This window comes from Thamnophis elegans, chromosome 2, assembly GCF_009769535.1.
Source record: "Thamnophis elegans isolate rThaEle1 chromosome 2, rThaEle1.pri, whole genome shotgun sequence".
Classification (NCBI taxonomy): Eukaryota; Metazoa; Chordata; class Lepidosauria; order Squamata; family Colubridae; genus Thamnophis; species Thamnophis elegans.
In genome coordinates, this window is record NC_045542.1 from 66,266,901 (window position 1) to 66,289,890 (window position 22,990).

The 22,990-nt window shown below is 43.3% G+C and overlaps 1 protein-coding gene across 1 annotated transcript; it reads right to left on the reverse strand.

Annotated features, from left to right (window-relative positions):
- Positions 1-9,455: 9,455 nt before the first annotated feature.
- On the reverse strand, positions 9,456-22,533 carry LOC116504912 (CCN family member 1-like). The gene is made up of 4 exons (XM_032212157.1): positions 22,065-22,533; positions 18,915-19,241; positions 14,341-14,546; positions 9,456-13,523 (listed from the first exon to the last, which is right to left on the reverse strand). Exons 1-4 carry the CDS (start codon positions 22,339-22,341, stop codon positions 13,215-13,217), a joined length of 1,119 nt encoding a protein of 372 aa, XP_032068048.1. The 5' UTR covers positions 22,342-22,533; the 3' UTR covers positions 9,456-13,214.
- Positions 22,534-22,990: the final 457 nt, after the last annotated feature.

The window sequence follows — 22,990 nt, forward strand, 5'->3', positions numbered from 1 at the left end:
CAGAGCAGGAGCACTCAGGTCTCCTCCATTAAATATGGTTATCTTGTGAGACTTACGAAGTGGGCCTTCTCTGTTACAGCCCCCATCTACTGGAACAGCATTCTCCTGCCCTCCCTCCCAAGAGACAAGGATGGTTTTCTCTCTCTCCTGGGAGTCTGGAAAGCCTTAAAATCCTGGCTCTGGTCCCAGGCCTGGGGTTGACAGTTCTCATTGTTAATGGCTCCTCTTTTGTTTTGTGGGTTTTGCTTTGTGAATATTCTATCCTGGGCTGCCTTTTGATTTAACATTTCTCACCGTTTATGATTTTTAAATTTTGTATGTTGCCCAGACTCCACTAGAGTTGCGCAGCCAATAAATTTAAATAAATGTGTTTCTACTGAAATTTATTTTTTGGATTTCGCCCAATGTTCCATTGTACTAGATCCCATTCAGTCTTGAAATTGTCCTCCAAAGACTTTGCAACCCCCTAATATCATCTGCAAAGATAATAACATTTTAAAACAGTCATTAAATTATGAATATATTCAATAGCAAGGTGCCTAAAACAGAGCCCTTTGGTATGCCACTCAGTACTTTCTTTGATGTGTAAATGTTCAACATCTCTAGTATCCATTAAACCATAACATGGTCCAACCCATATTGTCACCTTCTCTCCTAGTTCATGGGAAATTGTGTTGAATAAAGTTGTCTGGTTTTACCAGAATATCTCTGGGCTCCTTTGGCCCATCATCCTAGTAAAATCTTTTTCAAAAAAGAATACAAAGGGTTGCTAACTACTAATATGTGATCTAGTAATTGCCATGCCAAAGCAAGTACCCAAAGTCAACCTGGTAACCCAAGGGCAACACTTATACATCTAGGACTATCCACAGGAGAACTACACCACCCCTGGTTTTCTTTATTTTCCCCAATTCTTATCTGAGTGATCAGCCTCATGGTCTTGTCAGCCTGCGTACCCAAGCATTTTGAGATCATTAATAGCAACTGTTAGTACACCACACAAGACGATTTCCTGATGTTCATGTTGTGTAGTTAGATGTGTTTGTAATGCACCTTTCACTGTTTCCAGCCAACCTGGCTACCTCTAGAGAAAGGATGTGCCGAGGCTGAAGAAAGCTGCTGTGTGAAAAGGCATCTGGCGAATGTACCAGTGGCTGAAGGAAACCGGTTATGTAGTTAGAAGGTAGAAATTTAAGAAAATTCACAGGAGAGCCTCCTCGGTGTACAGGATGTACATGTAGAAGTTAGAGAACATCACATGGAAATGCAATTTTAATTCACATAATAAAGCTTTTTATACACATAGTAAACCAGGATCACAAAATCCCATCCCTTCCCCCTTGCTTGATCAAGAATGTATTTTATTCCCTCCTCTGCCCAGCTGTTGAAATAGTTTACTTAGCTATCCCCTTCAACCATGACCTTTTTGCAGGAGAGGCCCTTGTAGCTTAGAGTTGTGAAGGATAACAGAGATAATAGAATGCATGGGAATAAAAAGGGAGGCAGCTGTTGTGGTTCCATGTGCAGCTGGAGTTGGAGGAGGAAAAGACACTCATGATTGTTCTGCCCATTACTGAACAAGATAACGGGGAGCTGACAGACAATTTCCGTAGGAAAGAGATAAGCTGAGAACAAGTTAATTGTAGGTTCCTATTAACAGTTATGGTGAGAACAAAGGGGCAGTAAAACAAACATCACTGTGGTCAAAGACCTAATTTATGGCATTTTATTTTGTTTCTATAGTCTGTGGAGAGTCTCAAGACACCCAGGTCATGGTTGTGTCTCAAAGATGCTTTTTCAAAAAGCAACTGGACTTTTTTTCTCCTCTTGAGGAACAACAAAATGTTTTGTTTCTCATCCAAGAAACCTCATCAGTAGTGATGATGGTGCTGGAGGGGAATGGAAGGATAGGTATGATTTCTATACCCATCCTATTTTTATAGTCTCAACAACTTCAGAATTGAAGAAGCTTGTTGGATGAGAAGCAAAATGTCTTCAAGAGGGAAAACAAAGGAAGTCCAGTTGCCTCTTGGAAAAAAGCAGCTTTGGGACAACCATGACCTGGATGATTGAGAATCTCCATAGATGTAGTCTCAACAAGTGACTCTGGGCAGCACACACCACAAAAAAAATTAAAAACAATTCCACTGGAGGCCCCAGGCTTGGCATACAGCCAAGGCTTCAAGGCCAGCATGGACAGACAGGCTTATCCTAATCTCAAAGGGGAGAATGGGGCTGCAGTAGAGAAGACAAATCTCCCGGGACCCATAACAGATTGAGCTGGACAGAAACCAATCACTGGGAGAAGATGGACCTTTAGGTAACCCATTCCCAAGCCATGAAGGGCTTTAAAATAAATGATTTTATTTGTGCAAATAAAGTGTGCAAATAAAGTATTGTTTGTTAGCTCCCAGTTATCTATCCCAAAACCTTGAATTGCACCTGGAAGCAGACTGGCAGTCAATGTGGCCCAAGTAGCAGGGGTGTGTTACATATGTTGAATATCTGACACCATTCGCTACCCATGCAACTGCATTCTGCGCCACCTGGGAGCTTCTACATCCTCTTCAAGGTCAGCCCTATGGAGAGCACATTGCAGTAATCCAGATGAGAGGCCACACAGGCATGGGTGTCTGTGAACAAAGCTGTACAGGGAAAAAAATTGTTTTAATTTTGTTTCCTTGCAAGAATCCATCCTAAGCTTATCCAAGGCTTAGAACATTGTTTCTCAACCTTGGCAACTTGAAGATGTCCGGACTTCAACTCCCAGAATTCCCCAGCCAGCATTCGCATTCGCTGGCTGGGGAATTCTGGGAGTTGAAGTCCAGACATCTTCAAGTTGCCAAGGTTGAGAAACACTGGCTTAGAGTGTACGTGCTTTGGAACATTTTTTTCCTGCCACACTTTATTTGCACAAATAAAGTCATTTAATCTCTAGTCTGTGTTAATTGGCTTTGCAAACTGGGTCCAAAAGCCCACTTGGGAGAACACAGCTACTCAACGCCATGATGGAACAAGGGCATTTGCTCGTCTTCAGTTGCCTCTACTAAAGAGTCAGCTGAATCATCTCATCCATTTGTTTGGTTCTTGCAGTGGAAACAACTCCCAAGCATTAGCTCTTGTCTTTTTTTTTAGGGGGAGGGTGGAAGTGGAGCAGATGCGAAACAGAGCCAGAGTGCATTTAGTGGATCTCTGCATCATTTCCTCACACTTCCAAGTCACAATCAATTGCAATATCTGTGTTGAACTAAGTTTTATAACCTTTCACATCATCTGTTGCCAGCAGCTGCACTTGGAAACCATTTTCTCTTTTCTACCACTATCTAAAATCAATTGTTTGAACACTGCGTCTCTTTTCCATTTGCCCATCTTCTTGACCTCATCAACGCTTTTTTAAAATCATCCAGTTTCTTTGGCAACAAAAGTTAGGGCAGCTTTCCCCAACCCAGTGCCCTCTAGAAGTGCCAGCTGGAAAATGGGAGGTTAAACATCTATCCCCAAAAAGCATCCATTTCTCTTAACCATCAAAAAAAAAAAATTGTTTTAGAACAGCTCACTTCATTTTAAAAACTGCTAATTCATCAAGAGCCTCATTTTGCTTCAATTCTACTCAGCGTGCCATTATTATTACTACCACAGCTTAGCTGCCCTTACTCCATCTCAGAAGAACAGGGGCTCTTTATCTTTATTTTTAATACAAAATGTTCACATTTCCCCAGCTTTAATGGCAATTTTAAGACTAGAAGAGCCTTTATATATTTCTCTCCCAGAAGACCACAACCCCTTTGTTTAATGGAAGCTGCAAGAGCCCATGTGAAGATTTTTAAAAAAAATCAATTGGCTGTTGGTGAATGAGCAAATAACAATTTCGCTCAGCTTGTTTTTTTTTAACTGTGGGAATATACATATATATGTATGAGATTTACTCAAAAGGAGAGGAACAAAAAATAACTATTCTATCCAACAAAGCAGCATAGGGGCGAGGCTGCCGCCCATTACCACCGCGTAGACCCCTCCCTTAACAAAGAAAAGGGACCGGCGACCGCGCCTCTAACCCCCCCCCCCTCCCAGACTCTCAATGGAGACACTTCGAGAGATGGGGACTGTTCCGGCGGTCCGGCTGCTTTTATTTCTCCGCCAAGAGTCTTCCCACCGACCTCCATTCCCCTTTCAGCACTTATCGTCTGAATCCCGTTTCCTAAAAATTACCCCGGATCCATCCAACAAACCAGCCACAAACGCAGATGGCAAACAGAGACAAGCCTCCTTTTTAAGTTCAGCAGGGCAGCAACCAAGGCAGGCAAAGGCGGGATGGAAACTGACGGGGTTAAAACGCGATTCTTCCCACCCCCATCCACCCACCCACCCACCGGGGTAGCCACAAAGGAAAGCGGGGTTCGTGGCCAGAAGAGACTCCGGCTCCTTTTCCTGACTTTCCTTTCGGCCGGAAGGCAAAGAAGCCGTGCAAAAACTGCCCGGTTTAACAAAGCCAACAGCCCACCCCACCCACCCAAACGAGGCGCGGCTCGGGCTCTCGCTGCACCTGCAGGCGAGTCGCCTCTAGACGCGCGGCCGCCGCCGCCGCCTAATTCCCTCAGCCACGCCACCCGCCCGTTCCCCCCGCTTCCCACAAGCGACTCCCCGAAAGCACCAAGCCAGGGGGAGACAGAAGGAGTCACCCAGCGTCCTTCCGTCCCCCCCCCCCCCACTCGTGCTTGCAGTTCCTTCGGCCCCGGGAACCGCCTCGCCAGCCCCGCAGTGTTTCGGCATCGTCCCCCAGCCCCAGTGCATGTGTGGACGGCTCTTTACCTCGCTCGCCTTGCGCCGGGGAGCAGCGCTAACCGTCCGTGCAGCGCAGACCGAGCGCAAACTCTAGAATAAGAGGCCGGTCGGTGCCGCTTGCTGGTGCCGGCGGCCGCTCGTACAGGGCGTGTGTAGAGGACGAGCAACAGCGCCACCGCCGCAAAGTAGGCAATGGGCGTGAGGGCGGGGAGGGGGGGGAGCAGAAATGCCCAGCTCAGTTACCTGGCCAGCCAATGGCAGTTGCCGGTTGGTATTTGGAAGGGATGATGTCACTCCCGCGAAGAGGCCGGGGCTGAGCTGATCGATTGTCTCCGGCTGCAAGAGGCAGCTATTGTACCCCTTGCCCCACCCCCACCCCACCCCAACTAATGTGGCAGCTGGTTAATAGATCAATTCAGCCGGAGGGGGGGAGGAGGGAGGGGGAGAAGAAGCGAGGGAGTGAATTAACCCTTTCGCTGCCGCCGTTCTATGAGGCGACCTCTGAAGACCCCTTAACCTAACTCGCGTAGGAAATATAGGTCGGGTTCACGCACCCCGGGGGACGTTCGCGGCGGTCTGTGGCTAGGAGTGTGAAAAGGATTCCTTGCAAAGGACCGGAGGCGAGGAGGGAGGGGGTGCCCCTGTTTCGCAAGTCCCAAGAATAAACCAGCTTCAGGGGTTCAACAGGGGCAGAGCTGCGTGAGGAGGCTCTACTTTTCCGGAGGGGGAGTTGAGGCTCGGCCAAAGAGCTCATCTGATAGGCCGGGCGGGATCCTAGGTGAATCTGTATCCAGGCCCTCAGGATATTGCGGGCGCCCTCACGCCTAACCATTGCTCTTTTTTCTTAGTATATATTTATCTAAGTTATTTCTCTAATTTAAAATTCCCTCATGAGAAAAGTGAGGTGCCCAAAACAACTCCCACCCCCAAAGACATTCCACCGAAAGTAATTCTTTATTAAAGGGGCTTTATTAAAGCCCATAAAATACCTTTATGGGTATTTACTACAATCCTGTTGTTGTATGCATAAGTCCTAACTTGCCTGGTTACCATTTGATTGGTTATTTGCCATCAAGTCGTTGTTGACTCTTAGCAACCACAATAGATAGTCTCCCAGAGGATTTGTCTCTTACCTGGTCTTTTAAGTCTTCCAACAGTGATGAGTATGAAAGATTGCCTACCTTTAATTGGTAAAACCCAAAGTATTCCCTCCAGCCGAAAGGCAGCTTTAGCTTTCAACAGCTTTTAGTCTTTGAGAGTTCTAGGAAAGAATCTGGGAAGAACAGCTGTACTTGATTATTTTCATAAGTCAATAGCTTCCTGTACAGACTAAGCTACTGTCATTTGGAAAGAGAGTTGTGTTGTCTTCCATTTCCCCCTTCCTGTATTTTTTTTTGGAATTAGCACAAGATAGAAACCCATGATGAAGCAAATGTAATGACTTAAAATTAACCATTTTAATCAGCTAGAAATTTTGTCTGTTGTTACTAAAATGTTGCCTTTAACTTGTAGGAAGTTAAAACCCACCCCTCTATTAGAAAATGAAATATCTTAGGAAATATTAAAAGGGCAGAATATTTCCTCTAAAATGGAGGCAGAAACTCAGCTCTCCCTTCCCCACCTTTGTCAATGGGCCATTAAGGCCTGAGCCAGTCTATTCTACATAACAAAGATCTATCCTTTCAGGCAGACCCATCTAGCAAACAGAAACTCATCATAAGGCACCTGGGAAAATTACATCAGCCAGCAAGGCAAACAAGCTTGGGTCTCAGGATAGCCTACAAAGTTAGCTAAGACACCCCCCCCCTGTCCCCTGGGAGTCTGACAACCAATCAGAATACATTTCTTCCACAGGAAGGGGAAGCTCTGGGGTGGGACCCAGAGAGGGCATAAAATCAGGGCACTCTCAGCAGCTCTTGCTTTTCTGTTTAGAAGCTCAAGCCATGTGATTCTGTCCACCATTAAACCATCTTTCCAAGCAGCCTCCATGTTTCCAGTGTCTTTTTCCCCACTTGGAACTGAACCCAGAAGGACTTTTCTTCCAACAGACTGAAACTCGAATCTTGGTGACTCTGTGAACATGAATGACCATATAATGTTCTTGGCAACAGGAGACAGAAATGTTCACCAGTACCTTCTTCCAAGTATTTTATTTTCAGCTTCCAAGTCTAGTCTCTGACTGAGATTCATGGTAGCCTCTCATCCCTGCTGTTCTGATCTAATCAAATTTGGCTAAGAACTGCTACCTGTTGTTACCTTTTTAAAGGCAAAGGTAAATAATGCTAATTCTGAAATGGCAAGTCTACATTTACTTACTCATATATATATAGAGAGAGAATTTTTCACTTCTGAAAATGCATGTTCTCTGTGAGCTTTCCAGGGCATTTTACTGATTTCAGGTGGGCTTTCAAAGCAGATGTCCTGCAGCCATCTTTTCTTTTGGGTCTTTGGCCTGACACACTTTCTATTATTCTGCTATGCATTTTCTATTGTGGGAAAATGGGAGGGGGGATTGCAAGGAGTCACATATTATGTAGTCACAACAAAATTCTTTCTAGAAAGCCAAGGTCATCCTTTGTCTCTGCACCGCTGCATCTGACCGGAATTGATTGGGTGGAACTGCCAGCACGGCAATGGGAGTGGAAATGGGAGTGGCAGTGGGAGATTGGACCATGGGATGGACTTGTGGATGTGGGGGCAAGATCTTGAACTTTCAACTGGGTGGGGAAAACCGGGAAGCTTTCAGGTTTGGGTTTTCCCAGATGTGCGAACATGGCTCTCTTAATAAATTGGAACTTTGAGCAATATGTTTCCTTGGACTCTGATTTACTTTTGGATGCTATTTGGAATCCTGACAGCAAAACTTGAATTTTATCAGATTTAATACTATTTCTCAAGAATTACACACAAGGCTAATTATATCAACAGTGCCAAATTCAACTGTTCTAAAACGTTCCAAGTTTATTTTTACTTATATTGCCTATGTTTCATTTTTCACAGATATTTTTAATGTGGTGTTTTTTTCCCCACTGCAAACATTTACATAAGAGAGAAGGGAAATATATGAATGAGCAGAAATAGAGGCAGATATGAAACCAGAAGATAACAGAAAACATGTTAACTATTGACAGAATATGAGTGAAATTACGCATCTTAGTAACCCAGAAACTAAGATGATTCTCTTTCTTTAAAGTTAGCAGAAAGGAAGACATGCCAGGGATGTCAAACTCTCATCATGGCAGTGTCACGTGATGTATCGGGACTTTTCCCACCTTCACTAAACCGGGCATGGCCAATTGCTTATTTATCTTAGAAAATATCCTGATCTTCTTTTATAAATAATATATATTTATATATATATATCAATATTTAATAATATTTATATGTAATATAGAAATAATATATAAAAATATTTATTTTTGTTGAAATGGCAAAATAGAAGAGTTAATGAAAATATCTTTCAAAATTGCTTCTTAAAATTATCTCACTGTTTGGAAGAAGGTCTAAAGCATAATATACATTATATCAATATAACATTATAATATCTGACTGTCCTTCAACCTCACCTAAAAATCTGTCAACTCTTGCAGCCTATTGGAAGAAGAGAATCGTTGAGATATTGCCTCTACAAGGACAGGACAGGGAGCAATATCCCAGGAAGTGAAGCCCCAGGATTTGTATAACAGGGTATATAATACTATAATTACTATAATATAACAGATGTGTTTTATGCTATAATTCCTGTTGTAATTGGAGAAGGGAGGGCGGTTATGGGAAGAAATGGTCTGCATGCAAAGTCAGGACATAGAAAGTTGGGGCCTCTATGTTATGATAGGTGAAACCGCCTACTAAAACACAGAGAAAACTTTGCCTTTCGTTTGTTTTATTCCCTCTTTATGATTCTTGAGATAGTTTTGATAGCAAAAAAATAGTTTTCACAAGTTCTATTAGCACTCTTAACCAGATCTCAGTCCTAGAGTGAATAAATAAAAGTTGTCTTTCCTGAATGATCATGGAGATCAACACGCAATATCATAAATATAGCTTAGATAAAGAACTCAGCAAAGGACAGTGTTTGGGATCATAGACTGAAAATCCTTGGAGATCTGCTGTTCAATTGAAACCAGAACTTTTCATGTTGGGACTAATGGGCAGATAATTAGAGTTTTTTTTAAAGGTTGCTTTTACATACAATCACTGCTAGAAGATTATTATATGCACAAAAATGGAAAGACTGAAATATTCACAATACAGGAATGGCTAACGAGGATGACAAACTTATGAGATCAAGAAATTTAGTTGCCTGACTAGGGAAGGGACAATAAGTATATTTATTTGTGACTGGAAACCACTTATTGGCTTTTTGTTGAAACAAGAAAAAATGAAGTAGTGATTTATGGATTTGATGATTGGAAAAGGTAGACTATAGAAAGAAGCAAATTTTGCTGTAATCAGAATTCTCTCTATACCTTCTCTATAGAGAAAAGGTATAAAGGTATTTGCAATGGCTGTTAAGAAAATCAGAAACATCTTCTTTATAACTTTCCTTTGTCTTCTCTCTCTCTTTCTTTCTTTGTACATTTTCACATTATTTTTCTTCATTTTTTTTCTCAAAATTTGAGTTGTTTTTATTGTTTTAAAAAGCCTTTAGTAAAAATTATATATATATATTATATAATATAATCATTTATGCCATCTTTCCCTATCTCTTCCTAATCCAAGAAGTAAAGGAAAATTTAAAATTTAAAATTCATAAATGATTTACCCATGTAAACATTATCTATTTATACATGTCGGTTTCTATGTTGCATTTAGTAAGTAGGATTGCTCTGAAATTATCTTCACAACATCTCTTTGAGGTGAAGATAATATTATTCACCCAACCTCTATCTTTATCCAACAGTTTAATCATTATACTAAATGAACAATGAGGGACAACAGAAACATTGATCTCTGTAGATTTTATCAGAAAATAATCCTGCTGTGATTTTTTTTTTTAAAAGATGTCGGGTATAACCTCAACTCATTCCTATGTTTTTATTATGTTGACTGGAATTGACGGGATCTTGAGTCAACAAAATTTGCCAGATGACATCTTTTCCAGCCTAGTATTTTTCAATTATTTTTCCACAATTGAGAAAATATTAAAGAACTTTGGTAATTGTAACACAGTAGGGACTATATACAGCTGGTATTAATAGTGTTGGGTGGGGGTGTGCTCCATTATTATTGATCCTTCTAATCTCAGGCTAACTGTGTTAGGACATACCAGTAACTATGTTTTCTTAGAAATAGGGTTTGTGGGTCTAATTTACTAGCACATGTGTATATGTGCATGTCTGCATTCTGCTAAGTACAAAGCACAGCCTACCTACAGAAATGCAGCAAAATGAATCCTACAAACTGAGGGCTGAACTAAAAAAAAATATTGTTGAACCTGCATCCCTGATGCAAACACATTTAAATCTGACTTCCAAAAGCACAGGGTTTGGCTGAATACTATGCAAAGTTGCCTTTGAATATTCCAACTCATGAGGATGCTTTACTTGGCAATACTCATCAGCAGGTTTGTTTGTTTTTCCAAATGGGCATTGTTTCAACAATTATGCTTCTGCCTTCTGCTGCTGTGCTCCCAAATGCTGAGGGATTGCTCAGTTAATTATTCAATACCTGTTGATGCTTTCTGTAAAACGAGGGGTGTGAGGAGTTTATCTGGAAGGAATCAGGAATTCCTTGCTCTGCTCCAGATATTCAGAAGTATTTTACTTCTCTCAATGTTCTTCTTTAAGGGGTTGTATATCTTCCACCAAAAGGGCAGGGGGAGGGACTTGACAATGGATGGGCTCCAGCAGGAGTCTAAAAGCTTGAAAGACTAAAACTCTGGTCACAGTGACCGACTCAGATTGGATCCTACAACATTATCCTGGGACACTTAAATCTGCCTTCATTAGTGGACATGACAATGTACAGAATTATAGCCATATTCATTGAAACAAAGGATCAGCATAGCTTTGAATAAAATATATTTTAAAATAGCAGAAGCATTCCAAATAAGGCAGGTCCTGCCTGTTCCCTTACAGAGTTGGGGGTGGGGGAATCCAAAGTACAATTTCAATGCAAGTAGCATAGCAATGTTCATTCCTAACAAGCCCAAGAATAGTCAGCTACTTGTACTATAACCATCTCTAAAGTCATTTTGAGAGAGTTGCAGATCATCAGAATTGATGGTTCCAAGAATCAAAAACATGCTGGTGCCTTCCAAGTGACTCTCATTTTTTCCTTAATTTTAAGCCCTACAACGAAAGGTGGGGTTGTTTTTTTTTGAGGACTGACACATAAGCCACAGATCAGCCATGTGATGCCTGCACTCACCATGGTATGTGACTCCTGCTCCTAACACACATAGTCCATGGGACTAAACTAAATAAAAATTAGTTTTAATCTTAAAATAAAAGGCCAAAATAAAGAATGTCAAAGTTTCAGGTTGTCAGCAATAACACCCTTTCACAAGGTTTTGTAATCTCACTAGATTTGAGCTGTGCGTATATGTTCATGTGTATACCTTACAGCCCATCCTGGAGGACCATTGGTGGCTCCACAATCTCTTGTGCTATTCATTTTGACTCGTAATTATGATGGAATACATTTAGTGGGCATCATATACCTACAAGTGATCAAGCGAAATCAAAATCCATAAGATGCATCCATTCCATTGTCTATCTCTGGCCTAAGATTGTTTTGGAAGCATTACATCAAGCCCATTTTGAATATCATTTTGAAAGGGAATTATCCTGTTGTTTTTTTCTGCTACAAAGCCTTCTATCAAGCAGGAAGGGTCATAAAACAAGAGACTAAAATGAGAAACACTGAACTATCACTGTAGCAACTCTTAAGATAAAATAGGAATAAAAGCCTTGCATACAGAAGGTAATGCACAGAAGGCTTCATTATGAAGCTATAATAGCCATCACTCCAATCTATCGTTGAAGCTTTTCTTTATGCAAAACAAACAAAATTAAAAAAAATCCATAAAATAATCTTCAGAGCAGAGTACTTTGCTGCACGTATAAATATAGGTTTTCCTAACTGTCCCAAAATATCTCAAGTGCCTTCTAATACTGTGCCCTGATTTGTTTTCTTTCAGCCTTCCTTTTGCTGTTCACCAGGAACAGAATGGGAATAGGATGTTTGTTTTTAAAAAAGTGCTTTTGGTAAAGGGCAGCCCAACACATAATTCTTTGTGCAACTATCATCTTTGTACAAACTTTCAAAAGCAGAGAGTAGAGTGGCTGCACATATGGAACAATCCTCTTTCAACTCTACTTCAACTCATTTTAAAACGTGCCCATAAAGTAATTTCTTTTGTCCTCTCTTTGAGATTCATGAAGCTTAAAATCTAGACTGGCAACAACAGCCTGGTAGCCTAACAGAGTGCAAACTAGAGAGGACTGAAGAAGGTGGACCATGGATGAGCAGTGTCTTTATACGGATTTCCCTTCCTGCTGAGTCATTGCGTGTGGCTCCTTCCTGGAAACATCTTGCCATTAGGGGGCACTGTGGGCAGTCAGGAAGGCAGCCTTTGGATGTAAAGATGGGCAAACTAGCAAGCCGGTTTCAAGCTAAAGGACAAGGAGGAAGCAAACCAAGGAGCAGAAGAAAACAATAGTGAGATAAGGGAGAGAAAGACCCAACCGCATCTCTTTCCGGCCAGTGGGTCAGAAAAGTCACAGGAGGCTGGAAGGGCGGAGGCAGGGCAGGGCAGGGAATACATGCTGTGTTATCTGAGTTTTGTTTCTCATCTCCTTTTAATTTCTTATCCATTAAGTTGCTTTAAGGTTTTATTGCCAGATCTCAAACTCATCAGAATTGTGGTCCTTTTGAGAGACAACTTATTCCACCATAGTTGATTCTTATCTAACTTAAAATGTACTATTTCCCCCGAATTCTGGGATCTTGAATCTGTCAAAACTGCCCAATTTGGGATTTAGCAACCTGAACCACAGCCCCCACCCCATCCCCAGCTACCGATAGTGCATAATGCTGTGCTTCCTCAACCTTTCCAGCATGAGAGCCAAGAAATCCAAAAAATAAAATAAAATCAGAAGTCTTTGATCTTCTACTACTATAGTAGCATGAGAGACTCAGTCCCAGCCTGAGCCTGGCTGGACTGAATTGAGAGACTGAAATCAGTGCCACGCGATCCGTTCCCAGTCACTGGATAGCCATACTCCCAACATAGCCCAATGCATTTTCCAAATACCGAAGGGTTAGGCCAATTCCAAATGCCGTCTTGTCTTCCGGATTTGCATTCAGGGAAGCAGAGCAACTACAGCATGTCTTAGCTTCATAGATCAAGCAGGGGGCCTGGATCGTGATCCAAAGTCATTTGGGAACTCCGTCAGAGCCATCAGCAGAGAGGTCGGCATGCCCCATCATTCCAGGAATTTGTGAATGTCCCCATTCAGCTGATACCGGGGGCCCATGGCAGCTTCACTCAGCAGCGGGCAGTGAGCTGCCCCACACTGGCAAGTATGGATCATCATGACCTTCTTGGTGAAAGTGCTCCCATCAGGACAACGGAAGGGTACATTTAGTGTACGAGTGTGCAGGGGTACACAGCAGTGGCCATCCAGGCAGGACCCACAGAAACTTGGCTGGTAACGACGTGGGCTCTTGCAACCGGCATGACTGAATCTCACCGGCTCTTGCACTTTGTGTGTCCTCAGACATTTCTTGCCTTTCTATTTAAAAAAAAAAAGGGGGGGGGGAGAAAGCATTTAATGCTACCCATCTAGTCCTCTCTTGGGTCCAGACTGCTATGAATTAGTACAGCTTTCCCCAGGGTAGTGCACTGCGGCAACCCATCCAAAACTCCCTGCAAACATGGACAGTAAAACTCTGGAGATATTGTCCCAAATATCCCTGAAGAAAATCAAAGTACAGAACATTTAATTAGGGTGCCTGAAGTGAGAACCACAGATCAGCGTTAGTTAGGGAATGCTGACTTCTATTATTGGACACCCCATTCCTTACCCAGAACTCTTCAATACCTGCCTGCATGAAACGCATTTTTTTTTAAATTAACATATACATTCCCATTATGATTTCCAGAAACTGGGTTATAATTGTAAGGTCTCTTCCCCATTTGGACTGCAACTCTTGTCAACTGCACGCAGCACAATCTATGGCTAGGATCAGGGGTGGGTTTCAACCGGTTCGCGGCGGTCCCTGCGAACCGGTTGGTTGGCGAACCCGGACGTAAGTAATTTCTGGGAACGGCGAAGGGCCCACCCGCCCGCCCGCGCTCCTTACCCGGTTTTGACGAGTTCTGCGCTTCCACGCATGCGCAGGACGCATACAGTGCCTGCGCGATCCTCCAGGAGCAGCTGGAGCATCGCACAGACGCTAGTACGCATGCATGCACCGCGCGTGTGCACGAGGACGCCGCCGGCCCCGTTCCAACCGGTTCGCGAGAAACCCACCCCTGGCTAGGATCAATAGGGAAGGCTGCTATAACCCAACACTAGCCCACCTTTTCTTTTGGTTCCACCATCTCACCTTTAGCTTTGAAAAATCAGGCTGCTCACAGGGCCTGACCTGACACAATCGGGTTTCTTTGATCAGCTTGCATTGGGGATTGTTGCTGTTGATGCGGGTAGAGATGCCAAAACCACAACTCTTAGAGCACGGCGACCAGGGTGTGGTCTGGGCCAAGCATTTGCGCTCTTGCTTGGTCTCCTGATCCTGGAAGAATGGTCTCCATGCTGAAGAGAGAGATAGAAAATTACTTCACCATCATAGGGATCCCAAGGGAGACTTGAGCAAAACAACATCCCAACAACTGGAATGACTGCAGACAACAAGATGCTGTTGATGGACCAGTAGTGAGCAGCTATTAGTGCACTGCTAGTGAGTAGCTCAGGGCTGGGCACTTTCGGAAACTGAGGAATTAATTATTTAGATACTCAGATTTGTCCAGCAAAGTTCTTCTTCTGCCAAGAAGAGCCTCTGTGGCAGTTCTGCTACTCCACTGGGTATTTCATGAAGAGGTCAAAGCAAACCATGCATCAGATGGTTATAGCATAGAAAACTGAAGAAGAAAGCAAAATTGAGTTCTGGGGTTCGGGTACCAACTTTTCTGTGTTTAAAATTTTGGTGACTGAGCAATGTCTCAGGTCAGTGGGGCTCACCTCATATCTGCCTTCCTCTTCCATACTCTTGTAATGTTAAGAATGTCTGGGTGGTACCCATGAAAGGAAGATTAGAAACCCTTTTGGATTATATATAAAGGTTAATAATAATAATAATAATAATAATAATAATAATAATAATAATAATAATAATAATGAATTAAGTTAGATTTACTCAAGTCTTGATTACTAGGGGGAAAATGATATGATGCAGGATATAGTCAAATAAAGGAGGGATAATGATGACAACCTATATATATGTATGGGTACAATATAAGGAAATGAGATGTGAATTGTAAACAGCGATTTGGAAAGAAGGATAGAAAACTTTGTTGTTAAATATTATGGATGTTTAGCTAGCATAGGACATAAGGATTTAGTGTCATTGGAGGATTTTAGAAATAGTAAATGAAATGCCAGTATGTGGTTATGTATTAAATCTCGGTATATTTTATGATGAAGGATGTTTAAACAATTGTAGTCAAATGAAAATGGAGGTATGATGACGGTAACCTGTATAAATATCTGAGTTAAAATACTTGAGTTAATATAAATTATGCTTGATGACTGTGGAAGAGATGCATGAACGTTTTTTGTAACCAACTGATACACTTTCTACAGTATGTAAAAAAGGAAGATTTTATGTGTTGTGTTTGTTTTGAAAATTAAAAATAAAAAAAACTTTAATTAAAAAAAAAGAATGTCTGGGGACATTTCTTATTCTATTTTGCATGGAAAATTAAACAAGAGTCAGGGCTGACTCTTACAGCCATGTTTTTTTTTCCTGCTGTCCTTCTGCTGGGAAGAAGTTATATTGAGGTAAATTGTGTTACTCCCACCAACTACGGTATCTTCACCATGACTCAGCAACATGAGTGGAGAATGATGCTCCCTCCTGCAACTTTCAACACAAAGTAGTTTCAGGATAGTGACTGCTGGATTTCTTGCTAGTTTTTCCAGAAGGAGAATCAGCCACCTATCAGTCTTCTGAACATGTGCAGAGTGCACTGATAAATCAACATCTAATTTTTATCATTTACTACATGGTTCTGACAAACATCAAACTCCCAGGAAATACACAATCCTCTATAAAGCCTGCGATGATCCAAATAACCACTAGATGGCAGTATCTATGAAACCATTATAGAGCGCTAATTAAAAATACATTCTAGCCTACATCAAAGAATTTGTGTCTTCCCACCCAAAAAGTCTGTCTAAAAGATCATAGGAGCTCATTGGAAGTGCAGAAATGCCTGAACCAGAAAGAACTCAATGCTATTGTGCCTTTACAATATTTGCCTCTAGATTTTTTTTTTAAACTTCCCCCCTCTAAAGAATATTTCCTCTGCAAATCATTTTTGATCAAGTAAAATATCTTTTCTCCCTCCCATTCCCTGACGGTCTATGTGCCTCTTAGGCTTTTTATATATATTTTCTATATTTATTTACAATCTTCTCAAAACACACACACACACACTGTACACTCATACCAGATAGCAAGATTCCTGTTTGAAGATCTATAGGTGTCCTGGGAATCCAATATTGTAAAGATAAAAAGACCAGGTTGCAGCCAAAACCAAAATACTCATGTAAAGTGCCCGACAATTAATGGGGAGAGGTGTTCCTATGGCTGACCTGCTGAGCCAATTGGAATTGAGCAGGCAATGTCCCTGACCAACCCACTCCAAGAACCGCCCCAAACTCAATGGCAGAAAATACGACTTCAGCAACAGAGTAATCAACGCCTGGAATGCTCTACCTGACTCTGTTGTTACATCCTCAAACCCCCACAGCTTCAACCTTAAACTGTCTACCATGGACCTTACCCCATTCCTAAGAGGTCTGTAAAGGGGGCGTGCATAAGCGCACCAGCGTGCCTAATGTCCCTGTCCTACTATCCCGATTTATTTGTATTCATTTTTTTCATATATATCCATGTTTATATTTATATCTGCTATCTTGTACATGTTTGACAAATTAACAAATGCAAATACAATATTACATAAGAAGGTTTGCACTCGGAAAGGAAACAATTCTTCCAACTAAGAATGGGTTGCCTCAGTTATGGGATGAGAAGGAAGTAATGCTGTTAGGATCTGCCCCACCAAAACAATCAGACATCTTTGTGCTGCATCAAGCAGGATGTGAGACTGAACCCCCAGAATTATCTTGCAATCCCCTGAGATCTTGAGAAAGGTTACATTCTGGACATCAGGTGGCATCCATCTGATGTCCATATGGATGCAGTGCTTTCTGACTCCACCCTCACCACAGTCATGTTCAATACAAATAGCAGCTGGAAACCAAAGCAAAATGCAAATAAAAGTATCACATTTCATGACCCTGAGAAGCATCAGATTTAGAACCCAAAAGGGCAACAGGCTACTGCCATTCTTACCCCTATTTTTGTTTGGTGTTCCCATGCTACTTAGGATCACCTCCCAATGCAGGGTTAGCTTTTTTATCTCTTGTTGTTGAAACAAAACTATTTCAAGATCAGCTCATTATATCCTATGCACATCTTCTTGTTTGTATCTACATTGAGAGCTTTTGCACCGGACACAAATTCCTTGTGTGTCCGTTCAATCACACTTGGCCAATAAAGAATTCTATTCTATGCTACCCTCTCAAAGCACAAATGTTTGAGAGTGCACAGATTGCACATAGGCAGTAAAAGCAAGATTGCAAGACTCAACCTCAACCAGAAAATTTTAACAGACAACAAATTTAGGAGGCTGCCTTGGCCATTGACTTCACACCCAGTCACATTTAAGATTACATTGCTGCAGTTTTCTATGTACTGCCCCTGTAAACCTAATTCGAATAAGACCTACTGTAGGCCTATGAAGTATTATTTCCATTATATAATCGTAAAAGAAAGTATCGCTATGAACTACTTTAAGAACAATAAGTTTGTCCTGAAGCAGTAGCCCCATGCAGAGAGCCTATGGCAGTGTTGGTAAACCTTTTTGGCACCAAGTGCTGAAATGGACGCACACCAGGGGTGGGTTCCTGCCAGTTCTAACCTCTTCTACAGAAGAGGTTCCACAAATCTACAGTGCCGTTTAGAACCAGTTCCAGCTCCCTCCCCCTGTCCGTCTGCACATCATCAAGATGAAGAGCGAGAGGAGGAATTCTGGGAGTTGAAGTCCACAAGTCTTAAAGCTGTCAAGTTTGAACACCCCTGGGGTTTTTTTCCCCTAAAGGGTTAGGGGTGCAAGGGTCTTGTAACTTGACAGCTTTAAGACTTGTGTTCTTCAAATGCCAGTTTCTGAGCCAACATTTTGGTTGCTAAGCAAGAGCATTGTTAAGTGAGTTTCACCACATTTTACAAGTTGGCCACTCCCACTTGGTCACATGACTGGCAAGCCACTCCCACCCAGTCACATGGCCAGCAAGGCACTCCCACAAAGCAGGCCACACCTACAGAAGAGGTTCTAAAAAATTTTCAAACCTACCACTGGTGCACACACGTGTGGGAGCACCAGAAACCGGAAGAACAGTTTCCCGGTGCACATGCGCATGCCAGCAAGCTGATCTTCTGGTTTCCTGCGTGCATGCGCACCAACTTCTCTTCTGGTTTCCGGTGCTTCTATTTCTGGCGCATGTGCCTTAGGTTCGCCATCATGGGTCTATGACATTGCAGCCTTAAAAAAGAGGATGACTAGTGGATATCCTGGTACCCACAGAAGCTGTTCCTCAGAAGAAGAATACTGACCGATGCAACTCTGTGATCTTATAGTTACCCCTATCTAGACCTTTGAAGCAATTATAAGTAGCAAAATTCTCTTTCCCTATGATTTCTTCCCAACTTTACCAAGATAAATATTTCTTTCAGTTGAATAAGGGCAGTACTTAAAGCCCCTAACTGAACATACCCACTAACCCTGCTGGGCCTTCAGTAACTCAAGTTTGCTGAGTTTCTGTCTTCTGCCCACTCACCTGGGAGGTTCTTCCAGTGTCCGCCTTTGCCCACATAGATGATTTCATTGCTACTGGCCTCTCCATTTGAGTTGTGGTCAAAGGTGACACCTTTGTACTTCTTGGGTCCTTTGCTGCACACAAATTTCTTGCAGCATTGACCAGGTACTTTAAGGAGCCGGGGACTGGGACAGCCTAGTGAAGTCAGAGGCAGTTCCAGTGGGCAAAGAGGCTGGCAACCCACGGCTCCATCAATGCAAGTGCATTGATGTTTGCAACTAGGCTGGAAGTTCTCTCCATTTTGGTAAATACGGCCGTTGTATTCACAGGTCCGACCTTCTTGCTTTGCTGGGGAAGGGAAGAAAAAAGACGCTCCACTTTAGTAGTTGTGTGTTTAAAGGTGTAATCATATATAACGTACACATTTATAAGAGAGGATCCTGTTAGAAGTTACAAATTGCATGGACTACCAAGGTACTGTGTTGGAGCAAGCTATCACTAATCATCCTCTCCCCCAAACTAGGTAGTTTCTTATTAATCTGTTTCCAAACAAACATACATACAATCCTTTGAAATAGCTGCAGAAAGAAGTCATTAATCATCCTGAACTTCAGCACGAAGATTTCCCAACCTGCATCTAATTAAGATTCCACCTTCATAGTCACCAGGGAACACTGTTCACACAAACAGACCAGAAAAATAACCAAGAGGTACTGAGAAGACTTCAAGGTCACATCCCACTGGTCTGCGCTAACATACAACTTCAGTTGAAGCTGGGAGTGGTACCTGAAACCTCGGAGTTAGATTACGCAGAAGTGAAAAACACAGCAAGTCCCTGGCTATCACCATTAGAAGTCAGATGAAAATATTTATCTGCAGAACTGGGTTTTTAGGGGCCATGTCAACAAGAGGCGAGTGTTCTGAGCTTTAAATAGACATGTAAAAACAGGATGTGAAAAGCACACACAACCTCGGATCAGGTTACAGTGGCTTGGGACAGGGCTGGAAGCCTTCTGCTGGAGGGGCTGGTGAGAAGAATTCTAGCATAAAAGGACGGGGTCTTCACCTCCATGCTCTGCAACAAGTTGTTCTCTTTTTTACTTGTTCTATATGTGCTTATAAGGTTTTCTTTTATTTCCTGTATATTTTTCCACTGGGTGTGTGAAGCTTTGGCTAGATCAGGGGTATCAAACTCAAGGCCCTCGGGCTGGATCTGGCTCATGGGATGCTTAGATCTGGCCCAAGGGCCCACCCTAGAAACAGCAAAGGACCAATCCAAAGTGGCTCTGACAATGAAAATGGACCTTGGGAGGGCTATTGGTGGCCCTCCTGGGCTCCATTCCGGCCACGATGGCCTCCTGCAGCCCTCTGCCAGCTAAAACGAAGCCCAAGCAGGCTGAACGTGGCCTCTCTGACTTCCGTTTTCACTGGCAGAGGACTGCAGGAGGCCATCATGCCTGAAAACGGAACCTGGGAAGGTTGTCTCAGCCAAAAACGGAGTCTTGATGAGTGACATTGAGATGGCCACACCCACCTCGGCCACCCCGAGGTCAAACTCTGATGCAGCCCTCAATGAAATCGAGTTTGACATCCCTGGGCTAGATCATCTGGAAGTCAGTTTTTAAAGCAAGTCTGCTCATATATGTACATCCTGGAAGTCTTACCTGTGGAAATAAAAAGTTTCATCTGCTCTGCTTATTAAGAAGCAAACCTCCTTCGGTTATGCAATCTGGTTTTCTATGTGCATTCTTTCTACTTTCACTTCGGCATAAATGTCTCTTTTCTCAAATCTCTGGATTTATATCACTGCCCCGATCTCTTTCTATACTACTCTACTATTGAGTACAGAAGTTACAAGGTACTACAGAGTGATCTTATTTGCCAGCAATCTAGAGGAAGCTGGGATAAGACACAGTACTTTGGAAATTTACTGTAAGGTCGAAACCCAGAGACAAGACACTGATATCCAATCAAGTCCAACGCTTTATTTGCTTGCACCTAATGGGCAGGCTCTTGCCAAACTAAAGCTGTAACTTTCTAAGCTAATAGATGTATCCTGAGAGATTCTAGGGTGTGATTATCCTGAACCACTTTCCCCTTTCTGCATCCAGCTCACGACTGTGCAGTCTCTTAATCTGGGCCTTTTTCTGGGAAAGCTCTTTGTTGCCGTGCCCCCCCCCCCCATTGCTCCTCCAGGTGTACATTCCATCACACAAGTTATCTTCATTAGCTCTGAATGATCTCCCTATTTCCAATAATTCACCTAACATATCACTGGGCATCAAAATCAGTCCAGCTCACATTTATATGACAAATAGCCTGAACAGACAGACTTGCCTTCTGTTAAACCATTGGTCCATCTAGCCAAATATGTCTACACACATTGATGAGCAGTGGTGCTATAAGCCTGCCACCAGCCATCCAGCATATTGTGACCTTTGGTTTGCAAAGATTGTGCCCTATCAAATCAGCCACAAAGCACTGAATGAAGGCAGCTTTCTAAGACAGATGGATTTGGATCCATTCCCTGCTACCCAAATAAAATGCTGCTTCTTGTGAAACTCAGGGTAACTAATCCGTTGTTCACTATCTCAAGCATTTTTCAGTCAAGCATTAATCACCTAGAAACTTCACTGGGGTGGACACTGTCTATTATGAGCCAGAACCATTTAAAACTTCACTGCAAATTCTTAATTATTAACACAGGTATTCTAATAGGACAAACATGCAGGAATCCCAGTATAAAAGCTTACACAATTGTTTTATCTGACTTTTTAAAAGTTTGCTAAAAATAATCCACTGATACTTCTCTCCCAGCAGTAGATTTTTAGACATACAACTCCTGCCTGGAACTCCAACCTTCTGCCATTCAGAGGGCCACTTCTGGGCTGCTCTGACCTAGAGGTGGAGCTCTCAACGGGGAGGTTGTGAGTTCGATCCTCGGTAGAGGCAGATGTAGGGTCTCCTGCTTGGGCAGGGGGATGGACTAGATGTCCTGCAAGGTCCCTTCCAACTCTGTTAATCTGTTGACCCCCTCTTCCAGCATGGTACCGTCTATGGTCGCTGGGAATGGAGGAAGCTGCCACCCACCTCATCTAGAAGCACCCAATTAGCAACGCCTCCTCCAGCTCCAGGTCATATGCTGAGCTAAGGCTATCGTGCCGCTCTTACCCCAACAGATGCCCCGGTTCGCAAAGGGGTCGGCCCCAAAATTGCACTCCAGGCCTTTATGAGGATCGCAGGGCGACAGCTTATCGCAGTCCTCGTTGAGCTGGCGGGCGCATACTTGGCAGCAGCCACAGTCGTCGAAAACCGAGCTGACACCCGGACGGCAGCGAAGGGGACGCGGCGCGCAGCGGCATGGGAAAGGGCAGCGGCCCGCGACCTGCAAAAGAGCGAGAGCGGCCGGGAAAGGCGACTTCTTTCGGCAGCCGCGGGAGGAAAACATCCAGCTAAACGACTCCCAGCAGCCTCCAAGCTCGGAAGGAAACCACGAATCCCCTTCGTACCTTTGGCTCTTCAGGAGCGAAGGCTTTCGCCTTCCCACTCATTGCTTCCACCCACCTACCCACCCCTTTTAAAGGCGACACCGTTTCCTAGAGGGCGCTGCGTGCCGCGCAATCCCGGCATTCTCCCCTCGCCCTCCCCAGCCCCCTCCACCAACCGCGCCGAGGTCTCCATCCCGTCGACCTCGCGGGGATATCGTTCTGGAGACAAATCAAAGCGTCCGGCCACAGTGACAAGCGGAGGCCATGCGACCCGCACCTCTGGAACTCGGCGGAGGCGGAAAACAAAAGCGCTGCGCACCCTCGACGGGCTGCTGCTATTCCCGATCTCGCCCGACGTGGAGCTGCCGGATTTAAGCAAGCGGTGACGTTTGGCCGGATCCCCTCCTGGTGCGTTGCGGAACACCCTCAGCAAGAGCTCGGACGTCAAATGGTGTAGTGGAGCTTCCTGCCTGAGCTTGGGGTTGGACTAGACGACCTCCAAAGTCCCTTCCAATTCGGTCGTTCTGTTACTCTGTCAAGCCGAATTCGGTGGCCAGATGAAGCCGGAACACGAATGGAAGTACACCTGTCACCTGGTTATGTTCCGAG

What these genes read in the sequence shown, in the direction of transcription:
- LOC116504912 (XM_032212157.1), bottom strand. Translation starts at nt 22,341, where the DNA reads ATGTTTTCCTCCCGCGGCTGCCGAAAGAAGTCGCCTTTCCCGGCCGCT. An exon ending in GAACCGGGGCATCTGTTGGG is followed by an intron (nt 19,242 to 22,064) that starts GTAAGAGCGGCA and finishes TCCCTTCCCCAG; the next exon opens with CAAAGCAAGAAGGTCGGACC. An exon ending in CTGATTTTTCAAAGCTAAAG is followed by an intron (nt 13,524 to 14,340) that starts GTGAGATGGTGG and finishes TTTTTTAAATAG; the next exon opens with AAAGGCAAGAAATGTCTGAG.